Genomic DNA, 26,337 nt, shown 5'->3' on the forward strand with positions numbered 1-26,337 from the left:
GAGCCTGAAACGAGCACTGTAGAGCACAAAGGATGGGGTTTTAGCAGCAGGCCTTTTCCTCCCCCTGCTATCTATCCTTTTCTACCTGAGTGACAGGAAAATCCCAGCTGGAATCGCCTCTGCCTGAAGACGGCCGGACCGGGTCTGTCCTGGTGGGTTTCAAATGGGAGGAAAAGGAGGGGCTGAGGGTCAACTTTCCACTGGATTTTTTTACCATGAGACAGCAAAGAGAGAAGGAGGGGAAAGAAAAAAAAAAAAAAAAAAAAGAAAAAAAAAAAAAAAAAAGGGGGGGGTGTCGAGGGGAGAACTGATCTGATAAAAAGCAGGAATTGAAGCAGGACAGACTGACCATCGGTGCTCTGCTCCGCGCTCGGGGTGGCGCGGGGAGCGCCGCGGGCCAGCGGCAGCGCTCAGCTGCCGGGGCCCGCCCTGCCCGCGGAGCAGCGGCACGAGGGAGCGGCTGGCTGGCCTGGGGCCTGGTGACCGGGACACCTTTCTGCTTCGGTAGGACAAAGCCCTGAACCTTGCACAGGGCGTTTTCCTTGCGCTCCTCTCCCGGACTGAGCCGATCCCCTCTCCCTGCCGCGCAGCGCCGGAGAGATTTGCCTGTCTCTACCTCAGACCAGTCCTGCAGATTCTCCCTCACGGGTCTGGCAAGCAGCAACGTTTTCAAATTCTCTTAACTTTGTTATTTTACCATTTTGTTCTTCTGCATTTATTTGCTCCACTTTTCTGTTCTACTCCAAAGCCGCCTTTTCCAGGCACTGCCTGCGATTTAGGTTGTTTCGATTCTGTTTGGTGTTTCTGTCTCTTCAATTTTTTTTTGTTGTTGCAAATTTTGCTTTTTCGTTTAGTCTACTTCTAAGTTTTTTTTTTCCTGAAATTATTTTAGATATTACATTTTCTCTCTTCACTCTTTTATTACATGATTTTAACAACGTACATTTGAACTAATGTACATTAAAATTAACAACGTACATTTCCTAAGCTGTATTTTTACACTGTTCCAATCGATTAGCTATATTATTTTATTCCCCTTTCGAACTGCAGCAACTAAAATGATGATATAATGCTAAAATAAATCTCTGTTTTCCTGAAGCTTTCATAACTCCAGAAAGATAAGAAGGGATTGGATTTTATCTATTTTAGGAGTGATAATATTTGTCTTTGAAGATCAGACTGTAATTATTTTTCTGACTTGCCCTGTCAGATTTTGCTGTAGCACCTCACAAAACGAATCCTACACTTCACATATCCCATTGTCCAGTCTTCCATTAGTGTTCTTAATATTCTTTAATTTTGTGTGTGTTCAGCAAGCAATGGTTTCTTTACACAGTTAACAAGATACAAAGTGCAGAGATCATTTCTGACTGGTGTTTGCAGCACCAGAATTTTTATATCAACATCAATTTCTACTCAATTCTATCAATTTTATAGACCCTGCATTCACTGGAAAATGAACAGTTTTATTGGTAATTTTATTGTGGTTGTTATTTTCCAAAAAGGACTAATTTCTTTCTGTTGTCCAGATTGTTGTCTACTTTTCCCTGCTTTATTTCTGCTGCTATACTTTTACAGCTCTCTCTTTCTGCTGCCTTTCAGCCACACCACGAAGGCAAAGGAGAGCTCAGTGGGTTCTAAAGTGCCTCTGGTGCTGGGCCTGGAAATTTTGGAGTTTCTGGGCGTCTTCTTAATGTGAGAAACGCTCTGACCAAGGCAGGGAAAGTCCTGCAGAGGCATCACTGGACTGTCCCCCTGCCTGTCCCTTTAAAATTCCAGGCATTTTATTTGGATGGGCTGAAGTCTCTCATTTTAGACACTGCAGTCAATCTCTTTCAGAAAGGTCTTTTGCAGCTTATTAGGGCTTGAGGGGTTTTTTTTTTGTCGTTTGGTTTTCGTCGTGGTTTGGAGCCTTTTTTGTTGCTATTTTTAGTTGGGTTTGGCTTTTCTTTCGTTATTTGTTCTAGTTTGGGGTTTTTTCCCCAAGAACATCCCATGTCTGCTTTACAAATATCAGAGTTTCATTTCCTGAAGCACTTCCCACTTCACAGAATAATTATTTATTCCCCATTGAAGCAGGCTCAGAAAGCTTTCACAGCATTCTAGTCCAAATGCAAAAATACACAAAAACCAGAGTGTTTTCCCTAATTATATTCCCTTTTTCTTGTACATAAAAAACCCTCAATTCACTGAAAACTGAAGGATTTTGCCGGCTTAAAATATATTTTCTTTTTCTTTAGCATTCCCTTCAATATGTTACACACAGATACAGAAGCAAAGATACACATTAATCAATCCCCAGTATTTTGCAGACTGAACACCTACTAAAACCCTTGAATAAATAATTAACACCTTGTTAATTAAGTGTGCATGCTTATGGAGGACATTTGCATAGAAGAAATATTAACTTATTTTTAAAATATTAATAACATTCCTTTAAAAAAGCAAATTTAATGGAAAAAACCCAACATAAGTGGAATAGTCATATTTTTTTCTTTCAATCAAATCAGACAATTTCTCTTCAAATTTCTTTATGCGGGTGGTTAAACTTTCATTTAATTTGCAATAAGTATAATGAATTTGAGTGATTAGGAAGCAGAAGGCAGCACTTTCTGCAGGAAACATTCACTACACCTTTTCCATTTGCTTCTCTCTGCAATTTGAAATGCTCATGCCATTAAAAAAAAACCTGGGATAATGAGAAATACATTACATTCCAAATAGTATTGAATAAAGCATTTTGAATCCATTCAACATGATAACTTTAATTGTTTAGCAAAATATGAAGTATGGGCTTTGTCCTGACAATAGAAATATCCCAGTTAAAAATACCTGGGTGTGCACATCAGCCTCTTTGTATCTCCTTGCAGAGCAAAACTTTAAATTAATTTTGTCATGAACTTTTCAAAAGTTCCCATAACGGAGGCATTTCCTGTGCCAGGGGAAAGCAGCCCTGGAAGGGGAGCTGTGCTGGGGGCAGCTGCAGGTCCCAGGCCCAGCTGCTGGTGGCAGCAGGGACGTTCTTTTGGGGGAACACTCTGGGAAGGCTCAGCTGACAGAGACATCCATGTATTTTGTGGCTGGAAATGTATTTGCTTAAAAGAAAAATTCAGAAAGTGGCCAGTTCCCAGTGGGGAACCATCCAGAGGCCCAGAGTGAATCATCAGATGTAACACATGTTACCACATATTTAATTTATATATATATATATATATATATATATATATATATATGTGTGTGTGTGTGTGTATATATATTAGATATATATGTGTGTGTGTGTAATAATATCTATTATTATTTTTATATAACAATAATATTTATATACATATATATAAATAATATCTATGTATCTATTTTTTAAAATTCACGCTGAGCTTTTAATCATTTATATGTTGGAATTTCAAGGCTTGTTCTTTCAGTATATTCTTAACATTTTGAAATGGACTGCTTCAATAGTTCTGATTCAGTACCTGACACTCTGGAGGTAACTTTTATTTTCCATGACCTAAAGTGGTTTTAGTGATAGGAAAATTAAGATATAAAAAAAAACAACCAACCAAACAACAACAACAAAAAAAAAAACCACAGAAAAAAACACAAACCAAACTAAAGCAAACAAAAACAAACTGAAAAAGAAAAAAAAAATTAAAAAAAATAAAAAAAGAAGAAAACACTTGGAAATAAGTAAGTAGAGAGGTAGGTCAAGTTGGTGGGAAAACTGTAATGCCGTAAGTGTAAAAGCAACATCTTTGTTTTCATGATTGTATGAGTCCCCAAAATTCCAGAGTTGAAGTGAACATCCACACTTGGGCATAGCTTCAGATTGGTAAGATGGTAAATAAAATTGAAGTTCTAGTCATTAGTTAGCCCATAACACAAACTCTGATGTAATGTCCAGCAATTTTGCTTAGAAGCTGTATTTCTTAGGAAAAAAAAAACCATAAAAAGCAATTTTCTCCAGTAGAAAAGCCAAAGGCAGAGGTTCTAAAGTATAGTTGTTACTGAAGCAGAATGGTCCAAATCCTGGAAATGTTTTGGACCTGGCTTCTTCACTTCTGGCAGCTTCACCCCATTAGAGCTTTGTCATTTTGCTTGAAAACTCACTTTTCACCTCATCCTCATTCCAATCCTGCCAAGCACATTCAGGAACTGAGACACTCTCCATTTTCCCTTTGGAATTCCAGGAACTGAGCTTTGAGGCTCTTTTTTGACATATTTTTGAATTTCTTTGGTTTATCCAAACACTTTCCAGTAAATGAGTGGTGTTTGTGGAGCGCCTTCCAGACACAGCCACACCGATCTCAAACAAATCTCCCCCCTCCTACTGAAGTTGCTCCAATTTTCCCATTTGAGAGCTCCATTTGCACTTCTGACAGCAGTGCTACACTGCGAGCTCATTTCCACATCAATCCCAAACCCTTGTGCATTCTTGCTTCCTAGAACAGCATTTTTCAACCAAATGCACAACAGACATTTTTTTTTTTTCTTGGATGTTTGTCCATCATTACTTTGTTCCTAGAATGTTTGTTATTTTCCTGTGGGCAGTTAGTCCATTAATATGCCACTTGCAGAAATTTGTCTTCATCCTTAATTCCCACTTATGGGCTACACATGGATTTTCCGTCCTTCCAAAGCTGTGCCTCACAGAGCTTTGTAGAGACAGTCCAGATCTCTCACAGATACCCAAGACTGCTCCAATGTCTTCCTTCCATATGGGACACAACATCTGAGTCCCTTATCCCAGGATTTTCCACACACACAGACAAGAGCAAAGCAAATAACCTTATTCTTGTTTTCTTTTTCCTCATTTCTGGTGGAGGCACATGAGTACAGCAGATAAAGTTTGCAGCTACTCCATGTAAATCCAATGGCTCCAAGTGTTCAGGATAACACAACCTTGCCAGGATGTGGAAGGAGTGTCCAGAAACCTCCTTTTCTCCCCATCAGCAGCCAGGAAGGTCTCCCTTCCCTGCCACTCAGCACTCTGAGCTGGGACAGGCCAACATGTGTCACCAATATGGAAGTGGTGTCCACAAGAAGAAATTGTGTTTATAAACCAAGATTAATTTGAGTCAGGCCCTTTCATTGAGGATGTCAAGGACACAGGCAGGGATAAAAATAGGATATTTAGCAACCCAATTACACATGGAACACAAAGACTTTTAGCATTCTCTTTTAAATTTAATCCCTTAGTCATGGCCCCTTCAAGTTTCCCTTCAGCAGGTGTGTCTGCCATAAGCTAAGCAGGAATTCCTCCCTCCTGCAAGGCCTCCTAGGGAAGCAGGGAGCCCTGGGGGGCTCTGCCCCTGCATCCTGATCCCAGGGTACAGCTGTGCTGTATCAGAGCCAGTCCTATCACCTGGAGCAGGGAAGAAACACGCAGGGCCCCAGGAGTCCGGGATGCAACATCCTGGATGGATCACCACGAGCAGCACAGCTGCACCCCATCTCCTGGGCACGTAGTGCACAGTGGGAACCTCTGCCAACAGCACAGCTCCTGTTCCTCACTCTGCTTCCCACCCTCAGCAAATAGGTATCACATGGACCTTGGCACCTCTCCCAGCTCTGTCCTCCGACTGTCAAGCAAAATGCTTAAAACTGATCAGCAGGAACAGCCAGACAGCAAATTAATTTTGTTTTTACCACCAGATATAAACTGGCCATTGTTCTTAGTTATCACATTAACCCATGGCCAAAAGGATTGCCCAAAAGATTTCAGAAGTGAATCCACCATCAGCCTCCACCAGTCACACACCAAATATTCTATTAAAAAAAAACAGCTTCACATTTTAGATGTCTGGATTGTAACATAAAAAACAATTTGTTTCTGAATGTACAAATAGAACAAACCCCAAAACAACAGAGGCTTCAAAGGGAATACCAACAGGAAATCTCACATATCCATGTCAGTAAAGCCGGTGTCTAGTCATGAGCTGGAAGAGAGGAGAAGGACCTGTCAAAAAAGTAATATCTTACAAGACAGGGCAAGCTCTTACAAGATAGCAAAGGGATAAGTATTTTAAGGGTTTCTCTGGAAAGTGAAAATGAAGCAGCAATAGTTTGACAGCTTCCTCTTTCATGCAATATTCCAAGGCACTTCCCTAGTTTCCCTTCTTACGTGCTCACCCTTCTAGAGACAGTTCCACAGAGCTGGAAATCATAGTATTTTAAATTTCCCCCAAATAAGCTAGAAAGACTTAAACATGCAGAAAATTAGTAACAAGAGAGAACGCATAAAGAATGTTTTTAAAAATCCCCTAAATCTCAGTATGAAGGCATGAGTACATTTTCAAACAATTGAAGAGTCATGTCCCTCAGCTCCAAACAACACTGGGACCAGGAACACATGTCATTTCAAATAGACAAAATATTATAAGAGATTGATGGTATTAAACCAGAATGTTAGAATTACTTAAAGACAGGAAACAAAATTATACTCTTCAGAGACAGCTTAAATTCCAAGCTGCACATTGAAGGAAGGCTAAACTGCCATCTCAGATTAGGTGCTAATTTGAAACTGGTGCTGGGTGAGAAGCTTCTTTTCAGTAAGGCAGGGAATAGCCAGGTAATTACCATGGACTTAATGGCCCTGTGGATAATTAAGCCAGATGGATCCAAACCCTGTGGATAATTAAACCGTGTTGTGGGCATTGGCTTGACTCGAATCCTGGCAAAATTTTGGAGTAGAAGGTAGAGAACTTGATTAAAAAAGACTTGAGTGGAGTAAGGAGATTATTTGGCACAGTCAAGGTCACTACCTCTGCTTGTAATGAAAAAGTAGCAAGCTGCACAGCAGAGCCATGTGGATAACCAAAGAACTGGAAGAGAAATAATTTATATTTAGCAATTCTACAGGCTCAACCTGTTCACCTGAGCTGGGAGATTATTAGGAAGTTTCTTGCTCATCCAAGCACCTCTTAGGAAGGAAAAAGAAAGTAAGTGCATTTTTCACAGTGAAGAAGAAGGTTTAGAAGGATTCATTTCCTAGAAAATGAAATGAGACAAATTTACTGCAATGAATTACCAGAGATGTTATCACTTTGTTCAATTAAGCCTGAAATACTGAAATCTAGGCAGGGTCTCCAGCCTGTCCTGGAAGAAATCAGACCGTGTGATTACAATGGCCTTGTTTGCTTTTGCAAGCTGCAGCTTCATTACAGCTTTTCCCCCTCCTAGGTATTTAGCAGCACTTTGTTTATCCAGTCCTGTTCTTGGGATTTCAGGCTACTTTCTCAAGGTTCCTCTAAATTACGGGTTCAGTAGTCGCTTCTAAATCCATTGCAAACAGTAACGAGCACAGTAGTTCTGGTACAGGCCACATCCCTGAAACCATTTACAAGAGCCACATCATTCATCCCCATCCCTGTAAACAGGCTTTAGAATTCTTGATTCCCTGGGCCTTTTCCACCTGGGTAGAGCCCAGCTCACATCACAGTTACTTCTTTCTTAGTATTTCTGTTATTAATCTATTTCTAGTTTTAAGAGTCACTCCATCCTCAGTTGTGGCATCTGACATCTGTATGGAAAGTGAGACAAGGATCCAGCCCTTCGTGGGGCTTTATATGCACCATCACACTGGATAGTTCCTGGCAGGGTGCAGTTTTGTCTGGTTTGGGAGCTCTTTTTGAATCTCTGTTAGTTTTGAATATGAGAAGTGTCAGAACAGATTGACTGACAGACATCTAATTCATTCCTAAATCTCCCTGACTTTGGAGACTGAATAATTCTATCCAGGCAAGGATTGCAGTGCTGCCCTACCCTGCACATGGCAAAGGTTTCCCTTATATCTCCTCTGAGCCTTTTCTCCTGTAATTCAAACCTTGGCTTGTTGTTCTGTCCATCCTGAACAAAGAACAGAGCATCTGAGTGGGGATGGCTCCAAACAGGCAGCAGGAGAGAGAAGAACAAGCAGAATCATTTATCCTGAGTTCTAGAGGCTGTGATGGACAAGTTTTCTTCTAAGAGGACTCTTTCTTTTCAGTCTTACCACACCTGTCTCTGAAAGCCAGTGAGTCTGTGCTCCTCACTGCCATAAAGTGTGATTCCCACCTTTTCCACCTGGAATTTGAGCTATGATGGCACAGAGAACTCAGCTGAAAATCCTTCAGAGGGAAAAACCTGTTTTCTTCATTTCCAGCCTATCCAAGCTCAAGTGGTTTTGGTCTAAACAGACTGGCACATGCCTAATTAGGGGGGGCTTGATAAACCAGCATAACTGTCAGAGAAAAATACACACAGGATGGTTTGAAAGAGCCTGTGCTGAGCTGTTCCCTCCCTCACATACACACACACACACAGAGTTAAAAATGGTTGCATTTATATTTGCGTACACAATAATATATACAGCATCTGTAAATCAGGGGTTTTAAATATATGCAAGCCAAATTATGCCTTTCATTGCATATTCCTGCACATGGCAAATCTTTTTATACTGTCTGACCTTCCTAACTGCTCTGTAGGCATCAAGGAGCCCCAAAGATTTGGAGATCATAGGAAGGATTAATACAAAACAGGAAACTTTTGTCAGTGGAGTATAAGGAAATAGGGTGTAAAGCACAGGACCACTGGAGGTGTTGCTAGATCACCTTTTATCTCAAGCAATTATTATTATTTGCTGGCATTCATTCTGACTTACACACATTTTTGCTCCACATGGGTGACCAAAATTGGGCATTATTCTCTACATGAAGACCAGTATGTGCATAAAATTTTGAACACTTTGATATTTCAGTTATGAAAGTACTTTCATATTTCAGTTATGAAAATACTTCTCTAGACACACCATAGAATTCAATTGCTTTTTTATACACAGCTGCATCACATTCTCACTTTTGATCATGCTGTGCACAATACAACCAGTTCTTCTTCTATCATTTGAAATGCAGAAGTCGTTACCTTCAGAAATGGGTGTTTTTTTGCTCTCAAGCTAAAGTGTTTGACTGTGGCCTCTGCACTGCTGCATCTCATTCAGTTTCACTGCTTCATTCCTCAGGATTATCCAGCTGGAGATGCTGAGGACAAAGGTAGGGAAGCAATAAAAGTGTGCAAAGGAGAAAGAGCTAAATACATGGCAGGCAGGAGAAAACTGCTGAAAGGGAATTCTGTCAAAAGTAACAGGGCACAGTGGATGGCTGAAAATGGAAGAAAACGGAAAGCAGGACTAGAAAATTGAAATAAAAGGAGCAAGAAGGGTAGATTGAGTTCAGTAGGTTTAAAAAAAAAAGGTTGAAGGTAAAATTGCAGAGAAACAGCATATTGCATCAAACACTACAGAATTCTCTTTGGTGCACTTCTGTCTGCACAACAAACATAATTAATTTTAGTGAATTGATTGTGGGGTCAGTATAGGGGAACTAGAGAAGAGACAGTGCCTCTTGGACCAGGCCCCTGTTCTTGGGAATGACAAAAAATACACAAAACACCAGACAGAGTCTGGAAGAAAGAACCAAAGGAATGAGAATGAGCTGAGAGAAGGCCTCCAATGCCACTTGTCAGTTTGACTTTGGTCAATAGTATGTTACAGGCTTTTTTTCCAAGTTAAGGGTGAAAAGGAGCAGAAATCTGGATGTAACACACTGGCATCCCATAGAAATCCCAATCCTAGAAATTCATGTCTTTTTTTTTTTTTCTGTTTAAAAACAAGTGAAGATGACACTGTTTTATACAGTTGAATAAGGATTTAAACCCACTTTATTAAAAGGGAAACTGAGTTCTTTCAGCCACCTGGCCACTGCAGGGAGGAGTTTGGTGACATGCCATCCCACCATGCTCTGAGTGAGGGTCTTGCACAGGCAGGAATGTCCCTGTCTGGCAGCATCTGAGCACATGGATGAAATCCCTGACTGCAAGGGGTCTAAAAACCAAACTTCACTTGCAGCTCTGCCTCCAGGGTCATTCCTGGGGAGCCTAACGGAAATTATGTGGGCTGGAGGAGAACATTAGCTGGTAGCTTTAAGTAGAGGTATTAGAGGAAAACTAAGAATAGCCTCAAACTACTAAGCCTGTTACCCTTAAAAAAAAACAGACTAGGACCTAATTTTGTTTGAAAGTCTGAAAAAATTTGATTTTCAGCTATAGACATGGCTGTCTCCTTAGACAGTACATGGATCAGTTTTAACCACACCGAGTTTATATTTAGACCCAAGCACCACAACTGAGTGCTTTGCATTTTTTAAAAATGAGCCAAAATGTGAAGGTAAGACATGAAATAATGAATGAAGTGTGAGACTGGAACACTCTTGGAACCTGCTTTCCACAACCATGGGCATTATTTTATGAGCAAATCAGAAAAGAGATGAAAGATGTCCAGAAATAAGTACACAAACAGGACAATCCAATAGTGGCATTTATCCTGGCTCTTGAGTAACACAAAACAGATATTGGAATCCATAATTATTGACTGACAAATAAGGAATCGTTCAGAACAAACACAACATCTTTTGCAGTTTGTGTAAATGCATTTGTGCAGTGATTACTGTAGTTATGTGTAAAAGTTAACCTGAATTCCTGATTCAAAGTCAAAACCCAGTGGGATTAGCACTGAACTGCTCATGGCTTCCAGAACAGCTGAGTTTGGCAGAACTGGGGTAATTATAACCCCAGTGATCTGAACTAATGAAGGGAGAGAGATGTCCATGCAGAGAGATGTCCATGCAAGCACTGGGGCTGGCAGTGGCCACAACATTTATCTCCAGGCAATGTAGTGGTAGTTATTATCCTGCATCTCTCTGTGCTGCAGAAAAGAGGGAAACTGGAATATATATTGAGGGTTTCTATTATGATCAGTAGCAGATGGGGATACCTGGGTTATCTCCCAAAGGGAAAAGCCAAGTATACTGAACCTGCACTGAAGGTCAAGTGGAAGGGATGGATGTACACACAAAGACCTCCCCTGCTGGGAAATAGCCTTCCCCTCTCCTGGCAAAGTCACTGAAGGTGAAAAGATTAGAAAACATTTGGAAACTGGGCTTCATGAGCAATGCCAGAGAAAGCCTTCATCTCAGTCTGTGGGCAGGCTGTATAAAACAACCTCTTTGGGTCCTCCTCCAAGAACATGAACAGTGGCACAACTGCCAAGTGGAACTTGAGTAAAACACAAATAGATCCAGATGCTGAGGAAAACATATTCCCTGGTGTAGAATCATAAAATCATAGAAGCACAGAATGATTTGGGTTGGAAGGGATCTTAGAGACGATCCAGTGCCACCCCCTGCCATGGGCAGGGACCCCAGGTTGCTCCAAGCCCTGTCCAATGTGGCCTTGGGCACTTCAAGGGATGGGGCATCCATGTACCTGCAAAATTAGAAATTCCTTTAATTTTTGTTGTTTTGGATGTGCTCAAGAATTTGCCTTTTGCAATTGGATTTGAAGAGCATGAAAATTTAATTCCCAAATGGTCTAAGAACTAAGACAGAACGCGACAGGGGAACAGAAACACGCTGGTTTTTCCCTTCTCATGCTTCCAAGGATCCACTTTAACACATGAAGGGCAGACCCCACCCTAACCTAGCTGGAATCGAGCATGTGTTGAGTGTATTTCCAAGCTGCAGAGTCACATTTCCACATTAAGGTCTCATTCAACTTTCCTCTTATTTTAAAAGTGTGGAAAAAAGGCAGATGTGCAGGGTGGGGATGGCAAAGAGCTGTCCAGGGGAGCATGGGAGAACATGGGGAGGAGTTGAGGAGTTTGGGTGTCCACCCAAACACTAAAAACTCTCTGCAAGGTCTGGCCCTGTCACTGTTCTCTCAGAGGTATACAGCAGGCCCAAGCCCAAAAGGGGCACTGAGATTATCAGCCCAGTCCCCCAGCACTGAGTGAAACAACTGAAATTCATCGAGATTCAGGTCAGAATCCAAACAGAGCCACCAGGTTGTTCTGTGGTGACACAATTTCAATTGCACAATTTGCATCAGTTTCAATTTAAATTATTTTGTGGTTTAAGGAGGAGTAGCAGCTATTTCTCTGGTTTTCCTCGCGTGTTTTCACATCTTTACAGCCCTGGAAAAGCACCTATCTTTTCTGTGTGTCAATCCTAAGTTGTTGTTAGGAAACTTCCAAGGCAGAGGAAGCCCTGTGGCTGGGTCAGCAGAGCTCTGCCTGGGGCACTGGTGATTCCCATTTGTCTCAGGGGGATCCATTGCTTTCCCTCCAAGTGCTCCTTAACACACTATTTCCCTTTTTACAGCTATTCCTTTGCTGAAACCTGATGGTTGAGGTGGGATTGCTCTGCAGACTGGAGAGGATGGTTCTAGGTGACCATTCCCTCAGGAGGTCCTCAGACATCCCACTAACTTCCAAGTTTCATTTCCCAAATTTTTCAGTCTCTCACCCTCTAAAAATCTCAGCACTTTTCAAGGCAGCCACTAATTCTTGGGGTTTTTTTCTCTCGCATTCCTTTTTTTTTTTTTTTTTTTTCTGTCTTCTCCTATGGTTTAGTGGTCACGGTGGTGTTTGTTCAAAGGTTGGATTTGGTGATCTTGGAGTTCTTTACCAGCTTAATGATTCCAGGATCCTTTTCAAAGCAGAAGTTCAGCAGCCCAGTGTAGGTGAAGATTTACTGACTGCTGTAAAACGGTTTTCTGTATTTTATAAGTCTTTGTTCACCTACTTTACGATCTCATTTTCCCAAGCAGCTGTTTTCAGCTCTATATAAAGATGCTGATTAATTTGTGAGTCAACCTGAAGCTCTCAGAAAATCTGTCTAAGAAAATTTCAACTTGCCCCTTCCAGAGTTTATGGCAGACTTTTTGCATTAATGTCTCACACTCTTCACTCTGTTGTGGATGAAGATGAATCTCTGAACAGAGTGAAATCAGCTGTGACAAGAAATGAGTTCTCCTCAAAAGTGTTGAATATACCAGGCTGTTTCCAAGCAAACCAAATTTCCATGAAGACTTTTAATATGACACCACAAAAAAAAAAAATACTAAAAAGAGAAAAATTTTGTTTCCCATCATCTGTCATTTTTTAAACTTATATTCAGGAAAAATATTTGTGAGAGACAACAATTGGGATAAAGATTAAAATGCTTTATTTACATATTGAATATAATAATCCAAAGCAGAGAGGCAATGGCACAGAAAAGGGTACTGTGATCTCTGATGACAGTCAGCAAACTTTCAAATGTCTGCCTTTGTTTTGGTTTTAAACAAAATTCTGTCATTCCCGTGATAATCAAGGCCACTGCAACATGTTAACTATTTCCTGACATAATTTGCCAAACTGCAGCTAAAGTTCACTGCTTAAATTTCATAGCTGGGCAAGACTAAGTCTCCAGAACCAAAAATTAATAAATCATGTGTTAAAGTTCTCCTCGCTCATTTTAGTAACATTAGGGAAATCAGAACCATTCTCTCAAGATTCCACTATTAAAGTTATTTATTCTAAATTGTTAGGGGCTCAAAGGAAAATAAACTTTTAAATATAAGTGTTCAGAGAGAAACACATGTGAAGACAGCTAGAGGTAAGGAAAATAGTTTGATTACTTTAATCAGCCTTTGATGAGTCCCAGAAGGAAATTTATGGGTAAAATGGAAAAGTAAACCTCTCTTTAATGCCAGAAAAAGAAAACAAACTTAGGGAAGGGTTTTGTAATATGATGCAAAAGAGGAAACCCAAGATTAATCATAGAATCATGGAATATCCTGAGGTTGGAAGGATTCACAAGGAACATCAAGTCCAAATTCTGGCCCTGCACAGACACCTCAACAATCCCACCCTGTGCCTGAGAGCATTGTCCAGACACTCCTTGAGCTCTGGCAGGTTTGGGGCTATGAACACCTTTTTACTTCACTTCTGATTCCACATTTCTCCTCCTTCATCCCTCCATGAGCTCAGCTGCTCACAGACTCCACTGCTCCAGGGAGCATTGCTTTTCCAGCCAATGGATAGAACTTTGCAGAACAAATGCATATTCCCCAAATATGTGCAATTTCCAGGTTCAAACACTTACCCCAGGGCTGTACAATCCCTACCACCCAAGTGCTTGTGCTTAAAAGCCCCCCGTGTGCACCAGGGTTCAAAGGCAGGTTTGCGTTTCCACCCCAGCCACGGTTCAGGTGTTGCTGTTTGAAGTAAACAGATGTCAGCTGTAAAATTTTACTTTTTGCTCAGACAAAATCGCATCCGTTGGCAATTTTGCTGATATAAAGACAAGGAAATACAACGGAAACAACATTTTGGGGTGGAAGGTTGTTTAAATGGTACATTGGGGGCAGGCCAACGTGGTGTCCATCAGGCAGCTTTGTGCCAGACAAAGTTCCAGGTGGGCAGCACACCGTGACCTGAACACCACAGGTATCTTACATAGCATATCCTGCAATGAGGCTAAAAGTTGCTTTAAAAACTAAAATCTGCAGCACGAACACCACTATGTGCAAAGCAAAACAGCTTCCAGCTCACAGCTTGCTCTTGTCATTCCAGCTCAGAGCAGGGAAAGAATTAGAGCCCAAATGTCTCCATCCACCTGCCATAGACAAGCCCTCTGTCATGGAATTTTGGAATAGACTGGGTTGGAAGTGACCTTTAAAAGTAATTTAGTCCAACTCCCCTGCCATGAGCAGGGACATCTTCATCTAAATCAAGTTGCATAAAAACCCTCCTACCTGACCTTAAATGTTTTCTGGGATAGGGCATGACCACCTTCCTGGAAAACCTGTGCCAGTGTTTTATCTCACCATAAAAAATTTCTTTCTTCCCTTTAAGCCTAGATCTGAAAAATCAAGAAACTTTAATGTATAGCAGGCTAAGATTTTTAGGCAAGATATTGCGTTTGGCCAACTGTATATTTGGAAAACATAGACAAGCTTTTGGGCACACAAATCATTATTTAGTTCTTGTGTGAATTGTGAACATCTGCCTAGAACATGAACATCACAAGGGATACTCGGGTTGGTAAAATCTGTTAGATGAAAAGAAGTTCCAGTTGTGAGCTGAATGGTTGTGACCTAATGGTTATTTACACATGTAGGTATGAGCTAGAGCAGTTTTTAGGAAGCATCAAGAAATCTCAGTGAGGTTTGGACATCTTTTATGAAAGGAGATGGGGAAGAGCAAATAAAAGGAAAACTCTTCTGAAGATACGAAAAAGATGAGGGTAGGATCCTGGCCTAGCAAATATTTTCACATACTCACATTAAAAATGGGCAATTGCCACAGGTGAGGGCTGAGCTTCTGTACCAGAGTTTGCAAGATCAGAGTAGGTAAAGAATTAACACAGAAATGTCACCTTGTTACTTGTTACTAAACTGCAGTAACTGAAAATTCAAGCCCACAATTTTACCATAACAACAAAAAATTCTCATGGCAGGACTTGTTCCTTTTGGTTACTGGAATTTCTAGAGTCTTCGAAACAAGGTGCACTTTCTCCTCTCAGATTCAGAATCAAATCAAAGGCTCTTACATCTGATATGATAAAATTTGAATCAACTCATTCAAAGGAGACTCCTACCCACAGCCATGACTCTGATCCAGGCAGGGTCTGAACTTTCCCATCTGCTTTGAATGACTCCAGCTGTACAGCATTTCAGACACAGCAGCACTGCCTCCCCAGAGGTTAAACCTCCCCTGTAAAACTGCAGGCTCAACATCTCTTTCAGTTGCAGCTCATGCAGATGTATAAACCACAAAGGATCCAGCATGTGCATCCCTGCAAATTCCAATGAAGCCCCGGAGTGAATTTTGGACTGTCAGAACGGTTTGGGTTGGGAGAGACCTTAAAGCCCATCCAGTTCCAGCATGGGCAGGGACACTTTCCACTGTCCCAGGCTCCTCCAGGCCCCATCCAAGCTGGCCTTGGACACTTCAGGGATCCAGGGCAACCACAGCTTCTTTGGGCAGCCTGTGCCAGGGGCCTCAGCACAATCTGAGTAAAGAACTTCTGTTTCCAATCTAAATCTCTCTCTTTTAGTTTAAAACCATTCAGCCTTGTCCTATGACTCTCTGTCTGGATAAGAAGTTGTTCTCCCTCTTTTTGATAAGGCCTGAAGGGATTCTCATGTATCCCTGGAGCTTTGTCTTCTCCAGACTGAACCCCCCCAGCTCCCAGCCTGGCCCCAGAGCAGAGGTGAGCATCCTCATGGCACAGCTACAGCCACCAGGGGAAGCAGCCTCAATGTCCCCAGCACTGATTTGTCACACGAACACGGTGTGCAGAACAGACAATTCCAAAACTGATCCCAAGCACTTGGAATTAGAAGCATAATAGTGACCATCTCCCTGGGAGGCGTGGGTTAGTGGGGCTACAAACGCAGGTGTAGGAGAGACCTGGTGTAGCAGCAGTGACCAGACTGAAGCCCTCCCAAGGCAGAAACTCTTCATCTTTTAACTCCCCAGTAACAAAGTCATTACAACCAGATTAATGGCCCAAAACACTTGGTTTCACTCACTCTTTTTACTGCATCCAGCAGCTTTTCACAAAGCCACCCATAAATCTGGAGACTGGCAGTGCCTCTGGGGAAACAAGGCTCCCATAACCCTGACACTGCAGAAAACTGATGCACATGGAATTAAACATCAGCTTTGAAATACAAGAAAGTACAAGAAAAGGAGTCCAGGCTGGTGACACGCTTGGTGTACCCTGCAGGGACTGTCACCTCAGGTGAATGGCCACGCTCCACAGCTCAGGTGCCTCCATGAGTATCCCCAAATCCCAGACTTTGCCACATCTTGGAAGTTATTCAGTGCATAACCTCAAGGCACATAAACACTTTACAGCACTGGCCTTTTATATCCCCATGAGTTATGGCTGTGATTTATATGGGATTAGAGCAGCCACTTGGAGGTGTAATAAAACAAGCTATTACTTCATGATTTATTTTTAAGACCAGAAAATTAACAGGAAACACAATTTGAGGATGGGGGGAGGGTTAAAATTGTCATTATTTTTTTCTGTTTTCTAGCACATTTTTGTAGACAAGATTTCCTAGGAAAAATTTGATGATGTGGTTGAGTTTCTGCCCTTGGCCATATAATAACCATTATAAAGCTCAGTTGGGAGGACCTTCACATCTTATGGGAAATAAACCTTTTGAGAAAAGAATCAGGAAAAAATAACATCTCAGGGAGTTGTATTTGAGACAGCATTTTTCCACTCGTACAACTACAATCTTAGGTATTCCAGTACTAGAGGCAAGGTGCTGGAAATAAAATAATTGTCAGAGATTTGTTGCTAAAGCTGCACAACATGACAGAAAACCATTGCTGAGATTCATATCCCTGCATCACTTCTACAGGTTTTGGCCAACTTTGGTTTTCATTACAATGGAATTTTTCCTCTCCATGATGGCAAGAAAGAACCTCTTCCTCAGCCTCCTGCTCTGCTACAGCCTGTTTAGGGCTGCTGATTCCCACTTGGTCATTGAGGAGAAGACAGAATGCAATCTGTCCAGGAGGAGCAAAATGGACCTCTCAGATCTTCCACCCATCTCCATAGTAGGTGAGTAAAACCTGCCCTTCAGTGCCAAATTAACAAGATTTGCAGGAAACACTGCTTTTGATTATTCTGAATTATTTGGATAATTTTGCTTGGCTTCATAGGGCGCAGAACTGTGGTGGCTGCAGCACCCAAGAATGACAGTGTGGTAAACCTCAGTTTAGAGGAAAAAAAAAAACATTTATTTCAGTTTTACAGGTTTCACTTCAGCTCCCCATCACACTATAAGCCTTTTTATATTGAAGAGAAGTGGTCTTGTGCTAATATGGGAAATAACCTTGCTTAGAAAATCTTATGCATATGAGAAAAAAAAATAGCATAATGTGAGGGTTTTAAGGGTCTGCTCTTGTGACAGGAAAACCAACAGTATTAACAGGTATTAATATAACCTCAGTTTACCTGGCCTTTAAACAGGGGAAGAAAAGAGCACTGCAAGGGAGGGCCAGGGGTCATTAATTTATCTGTCCAAGACAGCACCAACTCTGTCTCTGCAGTTACTGGCAGATGACCACCTGTCCTGTTTGGGAAGAGCCTCTTTAGGGTGATGCTTAACTCTTTTCTTCACAAAATTATTTCCTCATCTCTGCCTTAACTCTTCCCATGTAATTTACACCAACTTCTTCTCTCAAGAAACTCACAGGTGTTTGGAGATAATCAGGTACATAACATTCATAACTGTGTCCAAATGCTAATAATTAAAAAAACCCAAAACCTTCTCTTGTTTAGCTCCTTTCTGCACGTTTTTAGTTTAAAGCACTCTGGTTCTTACCTTGTTTCCTGTGTTTTCTCCATGCTCTTGCTCAGGACAACATATCTTTAAGGAGAAACAGTTGCCCCACACATGCATTTCCAAACAAGTCTGAACCTCTGAATCCTGAGTTAACTCAGTGTTGTTTAACTGAGAGTTTAGCAAAGCTTGTGCTGTTCTGCAGCCTCCCAAGCTGTACCATTTCATGGTCCTTGGGATCCTTGATGCCTTCACTCTCACAATTCCCATAACTTTTTTATGTCCCAGATAAAATTAGAACTATAAAATATGATCCCTTCAGCTGATTTCTCCATCTTCTCAATAAGTGAGCCTGTGCTTTTGACATGGCAGACAGGCTGAGCTGTAACACATTTTTCCCCACTGCTTCTTAGAGATGCATAACCCTAACTTATAATGATACAAGAAAAAATAAATTAAACCCCCCAAACCAGCTCAAAATATTTGTTCTTCATTCTGCAACTCAGTAAATCCAAGCAATTAGAAAATATTCAAAAATATATTGATAGAGGATCCTGGAATAGATAAGGAGCCACCATTCACCAGTGGGGATATGGATGTTTTTTATCTCAGTCATCCATTACAGACAGGTAGTGCTTATTACAAAACTCACACACCCAGAATAAAGGTATCAAAAATACCATAATAGCTTGGTGAGCTGGGAAGTGTCTCACATTTTAACAGTCTTGCTGTGCTAGAGCCCAAAACAAGTCATGGAATTTACACAGTTATAAATATCTAAAATTAGATATGGTGACAAATACATATGTGAATGAAACACCTTTGCAAGGAACATTATGTAAAATGAGGTCGTGGGGGGAGAAGAAACAAAGAACTGCAGAATGAAAGGTGGCATCACAGATGCAGAGTATATGCCAAATCAGCAGAATTTTTGCTTGTGGAAAACAGTGTACACTTGTTAATTCCTTCCAAAATTATGCATGTAGCACCACCTTTTAACAGAAGAAATAATGGAATGCTAAAGATTTTTCCTATTTTTATGTGACTATTGTGCATGAGTACCCCAATCTTTTTCACAGAGACCATTAATTTTATTTCTCTGAAATAATTCATTGTTTGCATCTACCAAACAATGTGTAAAAAATCCCTTCTAAAATACAAATATCAGTTGCTCTTCTGCTTTGCACAAGCAGCAGTGACAGAGTTCAGACACTCTGAATTGAGATGAACATCACTGAAAAACATGCAGCAATGAGGTGGCAATGCAGGTTATCTGCCTCCTCTCTCACAAAAATAGGATTATCTCATCGAAATAACATTCTCTAAAACTAATTCCACATTTTCCTGTTCTATTCTCATTGAAGATTTAACTACAAAATCCCAGAAAGTCAGCAGGAAAGAGGCAGAGAACAAGAAATCTTCCAAGGTAGGTGGTTGTTCAAAAAACTTTGTTGGATTGGAACAGTTTGTTACTTCTAGAGTTTTCCTTGGTGCATTCATTTGAAAGGCTTTTACTGTCATTCCCTGATTTAAATAATTTACATACAGTTTAAAGCTCTAAATGTTGTAAAAATGTTAAACAATAACGGTGGAAAGAAAATTAGAAGCTGTGGCTGCCCCATCCCTGGCAGTGTCCAAGGCCAGGTTGACAGGGCTTGCAGCAGCCTGGCATAGCAGAAGGGCAAGGGGTGGGATGAGATGGGCTTTAAAATCCCTTCCCACCCAAAGAATTCCATAACTCTGAGTTTCAGAAGTGCACAGGGTGCCTGCAGCTGCTGGGCTTCAGAGATCCCTCCCAGGTCCCAGGCATGTGCTGAGCAACCCAAAATTTTCCACCTTTCCACGTCCCCAGCAGAGAAGCTGCACTCCTGGCGGAGTTGAGAGGCCTTTTTCCACTCCCTGAACTGTGTGTGCAGGTGAAGATTCCCATGGATGCAAGATCACCGGGCTCAACGAGGTGGAGCATTGCCAAGTCACTGCCCTGCTCTCTCAGTGTCGCAGCCCAGCAAACGAGACTGACAGGGAGTTTTCACTCATCTGAAAAGCTGGGAGATCCAAACATAACACCTTAATTGGTTTTATTGATAACTTCACCATCTGAGTACATTTTGGCACCCCTTTCTTCACTGCTGCCACTCTCCTTCCTAGAGACCCTTTTCAAAGCTCCATCCAATCATGGTAAAAATGAGGTTTGTCATTTTGCTCAGGGGGTTGTTCTCAAGCCAGTCTTTCCCATTTCCCCCTGCACGCCTCTGCATTGCTAGCACAGCTCCCACTGCCACAGCCAGCTGCTCATTCCCCCAGAACCTCCCGCTGTTCACCACCCTCATTTCACCTGTCTATGAATTCTCATGTTTTTATCTTCCAGAAAAATGCTAAACGCAAGATATCTCCAAAGCCAAGGCCTTCACCTGCTGCTAACTGTGTGCCAACTTTCAAAACCTGCAAGCCACACTTGAATTCCTGCTGTCACTACTGTGCTTTGTGCAAATGCCGAATCTTCCAGACGATCTGCCAGTGCCTGATGTTAAACCCCAAGTGTTAAGCCGAGTCAGAAACACAGCAGGCCTTCTGTCTTTCATTAGCTTCTCAAGTGCATATTTCAAATTTCCCCATGTCTATAGTAATCAAAATAGAGAGCTCTGAAGCTTGAATTTACAATTTACCCCTCTTAAAATTTAATGGACAGTCATTATTATGGGGTTCGTGTTACCACAAGCTGGATGTTATTTCAGGGAGCAGACAAGCAGGGAGATTGGCTCTGATTAGGCAGTTGTAGCAAAAGAGCTGTGTTTTATCATGAATTCTGGATTTCTGTGGGTTTGAGCTTTTATTTGAAGGGTCATATTAATGGCAGTCCGCAGAATTGTCTAACCAGCACCACAAAACCTGCCCCCGCAGCACCCAAATGGCCACTAAAACAGGACTGGTTGGGCCAGTAGAGGGATTAGAGCTTGTCTTTGCCCACAGGGACATCACCAGCCTTCAGCACAGCCAAAGTATCAGGCTGAAAATGCAGGGTTTGGGTTTAACTCCATTTTCACATACTCAACAAAAAATCAGGACAAGAATTTATGTAGGTTATTCCACCTGAAAAGATGGACCCAAGGCTATAAGGACATTTTTTAATCATTCTCAGCTAAGCATCCACCTTCAGGGGTTTTGGTCATTCTGCCACCAGGAAACGGTGTCATACTCCCATATGACATACATATATACTTAAAACTTGAATGTGTCCATGCCTTGGAATATAAAAATCAGATTTTTTTTTTTTTCTCCAGACCTATGTGTAGGAATCAACTCTTCAGCCTTTCTTCTTCTGCTGCCAGGGACACTGCCCAAAAGCAGGAAGACATATCTGGGACTTTGAGGAAGAAAGGAAAGATCAGCAAAAGATGAATGTATGTCCCACATGTACATCTTGAAGCAAACCATTCCAAGCAATCAATTCTTTGCCCTTTCTTGCTGCAGGAGCTGCAGTTCAGGCAGGAATGTCCAAGAGCTGCAGCAATCAGGGGAAAAACATATGTCACATGCTGTATCAAGACTTAAAGGCTCAGAAAGAGATGGCTGAAGCTCAAGGCAACAGAAGATTTCTTTCTCTTGTTCTTGAAACTCTTTGCCTTAAATTTGAGGTATCCAAATGGCACAGAAGGAAAACCCTTCTTGGTTAAACTCCCAGGAGAGCAAGGAGGGAGCAGACCCAGAAAACGTCCCTGCCACTGAAGATTTTATTTGCCAGACTCCAGCTCTTGCTTTTTACTTCCTCTGTTCTGTACCTACAGTGTCTTTCTCCTGCTCCCTTACTGTTTTTAATTCTGTGCCACTTCCTTGTTTTTAGCGTTTTCCCTTTATCCAACTGCTATTTTTAGTTACCACAGGAGCACTCCAGGGCTAACCCACATCTCCCATATTCTCTCCACCTGCCTGCTCCAGGGTCCCTTCCAGTGCTCTTTAGCTTTCACAACCAGATTTTTCCAGCCATGAATTTCTAATCAGGATATCAGGAATTTTCTAATCCCCTATGCAGGTCTAAATGAGAAGACAGTTGTTTACTGATTTATTTCTAAACACAGCTGAGGGCTACAAAAATCTTCCAGGCAGGCAGGAAACGATGATACAGATGACACTCCAAAGGGCCTCAAGCCATATAAAGGTTTTGTTGTTTTTTTTTTTTTAATTATAATAATTAGTTTAAAGCCCAGAACTCAAAACTAAGGTCAGATATTGACAGAAATTTTTGTTCATACTAGATATATGTATAGTTCTCAGATGAATCTAAGAAAGAGCCCTAATGATGACAGAATGTCATTGTGTTCTTTATCTTTTATAAGGCACATCAATTGACATGTCTGATATAAGCTTGAATTCTTGTAAATATATGTGTGTCTTTAGCCAGATTTCTTGGCTGAGGAATCTGTAAGCCACTCAGTTGTGAAAAAGGAGATGAGAAGGAAGAGCAATACATTATAATGGATTTCAGAATGTGGCTTCTTCTTTTACTAGGTAAAGATTTAGGTTCCATCATTTTTTTTTTTGAAAATTCTCATAACTATAACAAACTGTTGTTGATTTGATGCCTTAAGTTTTAGCTTTCATATTTTTCAGACGCTGTACTGCATTAGTATATAACTCTGAACTTCATATAAAGTGTTGGCAAGTTCTCCTCACAGTTCAGTCAGACAAAACAATCCTTTTCAGCCCCAGAACCAAGGACACTGCTGCAGCTTCAGGCCCGAAAAGTGTAAACAACAAAAAGGCCCAAAAGGCCCAAAGGGTGTAAACAACAGCAAACTGAGCAGAGCAGGCTGGGAGGATGGGACTGCATAACCTGAAGCTGTAGTTGGACAATTAACCCCAACATGGAAATGGATCAAAACTTACAAAAGTGTGAAAACTCGTGACCCATCGTCCATCCTGGCTGTAGCCTTGGCCAGGCTCTTGTACTGCCCAAGGTGCATCCTTTGAAGGCCTTTTAATAAATCCCTACTTTATTCCTTTAACACTGCCTGGCTCTGTTCCAGGTAGCCTCTCAAGGCATGAGATTGATGCTAAAAACACACCAATAATCACACTACTTCTTATATGGAAACAAGATCATTTTCATAACAGGAAGTCCAGCTGGTCAGAAAAATTATATTTTACCATGGTCAAGAGGTGTGGGAGCAGAGGGAAAGGAAGAAAGGAGAGCCAAAAATCCAACAAACAGCTGCTCTCAACTGCAGCTGCCACTCCAGCTTTGCAGAACCTCAGAATGGTTGAGGTCAGCAGAGACCTCTGGCAGCCATCCAACTGGACCTGCTTGCCCAGGAGCACATCCAGGCAGCTTTTGAACATCTCCAAGGAGGGAAACTCCACCACCTCTCTGGGCAACCTTCCTGGTGCTTGGTCACCCTCACTCACCATTAAAACAAGAAAAGGAAATGTTTCCTAGTGTTTGACTCTCTGCAGTATGGCCCTGCCTCTCTCGCACTGGGGAGCCCAAACTGGGACCCAGCAGTCCAGGGATGAGCTCCACAGTGAGGAGCAAGGAGGGATCCCCTCCTTGACCTGTGCTGACAATGCTCTCAACACAGCCCAGGGCACAGCTCACCTTCTGGTGACTCTTGGTCAGCTTGGTGCTCCCCAGGTGCCCCAGGGCCTTTCCTGGCTCCCTGCTGGAGTTCCCCAGAGTGTCCTGGGCTTGTTCCTCCCCAGGGACAGGACTTTGTGCTCCTCCTTGCTGAGCTGTCCAGCCTGGCTCAGTCCCTCTGGACAGCAGCACATCTCTCTGGCACATCAGTGCTGTGTGCCCAGACACCTCTGAGAGCTCCCTCTGCCCCACCATCCACATCATGATGGAGATGTGGCACAACTTTGGGCTCTCGGACAAGGAAATCAAAGTGCCAAGACCCACCCAAGGACCTCCAGAGATGGCAGCTGACCCAGACAAGGACAGGACTTAGGCAACGAAGGAAAAGGAAAAAAGCTGTCAATGACAGTAAGGCAATCTGTTTTTCAACATATATGGACATAGTTTTTAATATAGCATCTATCTGTAGTGTATTTTTAAATTTGATTTATTAATAAGCCTTCTTTGTAACTGGAATTGATTAGAAAGAGGCTTTGCTTTCTTTGCTGTTCATCTATCACACCAGAGAATACATATAATCAAATACTCTGAAACTGTCATTAGCCTTAGTGACTTGACTTTTCTGGGTAAAGATCACATTGCATGAGGTACTGACACAGGATGCAGAAATTAGCAAAATATGTACACCAAAAATTTGCTTCAATGTATTTAGTTTGAGCGGTTATTTATACTGAGAGGATGCTTGTCAGTGCAGGAGTCCCCCCGGGGTCCCATCTGAAATGTCATCAGCACACAGATGATAAAACATGCACATGACAAAGATGGAGTATGTAACTTTATCTGTCACACACCAAAATATCTCCACTGACACCTTACTGGAATTCAAGTGTAGAGACAGTCTCAGGAATGCTCTGTGACAGAGTCATCGTCCTCCTAGAGACTAATGGAAATTTTACCCCAATTACAGGTTAGTAGGATGAAACACAAATAAATTACTGTTAACTTTTCCACATACCGCCTGCCTTGTGTAAATTTAAAACATATACTGTATTTTCCTGACTTGATTGCTTATTGTCACACCCAAAGCCCATAAAATCCAAGTTTATCCTGATGGATAAAACAAGTGGTAGAATTAACACCTTAATTAACTATACCAAACTACCTCTAAACATGTCATAGTTTTCCAAGCTAATCACTCAAATTCTCTGGAAGACCGCAAAAGGAAACCAACCAAAGCCTTCAGGAATTGCTGAGAGAAGGGAAGATGTGATGGAAAGTAAAATGACTTTTTCCAAGTTCTCTAGAAGAGTCAGCAGTGTCTGTGATGCTGCTTTGGCTGAGGGTGGTGAAAGACTGAATGAGGCCCCTTTGAGATGAGGACAGCATTAAACCCACGATGAAAAGAATTATTGGAGCAGCAGAAGGAGATTTGTATAACCAAACCGAGGGGCTGAGGAAGAACTTGTGATGTGCCAAGCTGTGGCTCTGCGGGAGCTCTATTTTACAGGGCACAAATGACATCCATCCCAGTGCTACTGCAAAGAGGCCTCTCAGAGCATGGTGGGACACGCTCCTCGTGAGGTACTGCAGCCTCCAGCCCACTCCCTGGGTGGGTGCAGACATTAAATGGTACTCAAGGCCAATGCAAAAAAACATTAAATCATAATATATTTCAACAGAGCATATTAAGATGAATTAGACCATTCTATGGCCAGAAGTGACTCTATAAACATGCTAAACAGACCAATTCAACACTTGTCCACATCCAGTGATCTATTTAACTCCAAAACATGCCTCTGAGTTGCACACTCAGGCCTGGAAAAGAAAATAATTAACAACGGATTCCCCTAGCAAATCCAGGAGCAATTTTTTTCTGTCTATTCCCGAACTCCACTCTGCTGCTCTTCTGGACAGTGCTCCCCACACAGTCAGTGATCTCCAGAACCCAGCAGGAAACACGAGATGGCCCTCTGTGGTTACTGCACTCCAAAATCCCAGTTACCCCTGTCATACCTGTAGATTATTTGCCTCAGGCACCTCATTTCCAAAAGCAAGAATGCACAGCAAGCAGCTATTCATTGCCAACTAGAAATATAATCTTACATTTTTGTAGTACATTTAACAGTTGGAAAGAAATAATAGCTTCCTGGACCAGCTGCAAACCACTTGAAGCATCATGTGCTTTTCTAACCGTGGGGATGAGAAAGTCACCAGTCACTTCTGGCAAGCTCTGGCCAAAGGCAGTGAGTGAAGTCTCCAGCCTTACAAAGGCAACAGTTGGCAGGTCACAATGTAGTCATGAAAACCCCACTGGGGACATCACAGTTGGGCAGACACACATGGGCAGTGCTGAATCTTGGCACTCCATGAACAATTCTTTCCTCTCTTTGTACAACCTCCACTGTTTCAGTTTTCATTTTGCCAGTGTCCAGATTCCAACGGGTATTTTTCAAAGGCATCAGAAGTTCCTGGGATAGCACAAAGAATAGGAATACAGACACTGGTCCCACAGTGCACTTCCTTGCTCTTAGAATCATAGAATGATTTGGGTTGGAAGGGACCTTAAAACCCACACAATCCCACCCCCTGCCATGGGCAGGGACAGC

At 41.8% G+C, this 26,337-nt stretch overlaps 1 protein-coding gene across 4 annotated transcripts; it reads left to right on the forward strand.

Moving 5' to 3' along the window:
• The first annotated feature begins 367 nt into the window (after positions 1–367).
• Positions 368–24,743, forward strand: ASIP (agouti signaling protein). 4 transcript variants are annotated; one of them, XR_008439758.1, is made up of 5 exons: positions 441–504; positions 17,233–17,435; positions 19,524–19,585; positions 20,528–22,665; positions 22,752–24,743. XR_008439758.1 is itself a non-coding variant. In XM_053993171.1 (5 exons), the coding sequence occupies exons 2-4, from the start codon at positions 17,261–17,263 to the stop codon at positions 20,702–20,704; spliced, it is 414 nt and encodes a 137-aa protein (XP_053849146.1). In that variant the 5' UTR covers positions 441–504; positions 17,233–17,260; the 3' UTR covers positions 20,705–20,752; positions 21,441–24,743. The 4 variants fall into 4 exon arrangements, 3 of the variants coding, with proteins under 3 accessions (XP_053849148.1, XP_053849146.1, XP_053849147.1); XM_053993171.1 differs by having other exon boundaries at positions 20,528–20,752; positions 21,441–24,743; XM_053993172.1 differs by having other exon boundaries at positions 20,528–20,709; positions 21,441–24,743.
• Positions 24,744–26,337: the final 1,594 nt, after the last annotated feature.

The sequence above is a fragment of the Vidua macroura genome, chromosome 17 (assembly GCF_024509145.1).
Source record: "Vidua macroura isolate BioBank_ID:100142 chromosome 17, ASM2450914v1, whole genome shotgun sequence".
NCBI lineage: Eukaryota > Metazoa > Chordata > Aves > Passeriformes > Viduidae > Vidua > Vidua macroura.

What these genes read in the sequence shown, in the direction of transcription:
- ASIP (XM_053993173.1), top strand. Translation starts at nt 17,261, where the DNA reads ATGGAATTTTTCCTCTCCATGATGGCAAGAAAGAACCTCTTCCTCAGC. An exon ending in TCCACCCATCTCCATAGTAG is followed by an intron (nt 17,436 to 19,523) that starts GTGAGTAAAACC and finishes TTCTCATTGAAG; the next exon opens with ATTTAACTACAAAATCCCAG. An exon ending in AGAACAAGAAATCTTCCAAG is followed by an intron (nt 19,586 to 20,527) that starts GTAGGTGGTTGT and finishes TTTATCTTCCAG; the next exon opens with AAAAATGCTAAACGCAAGAT.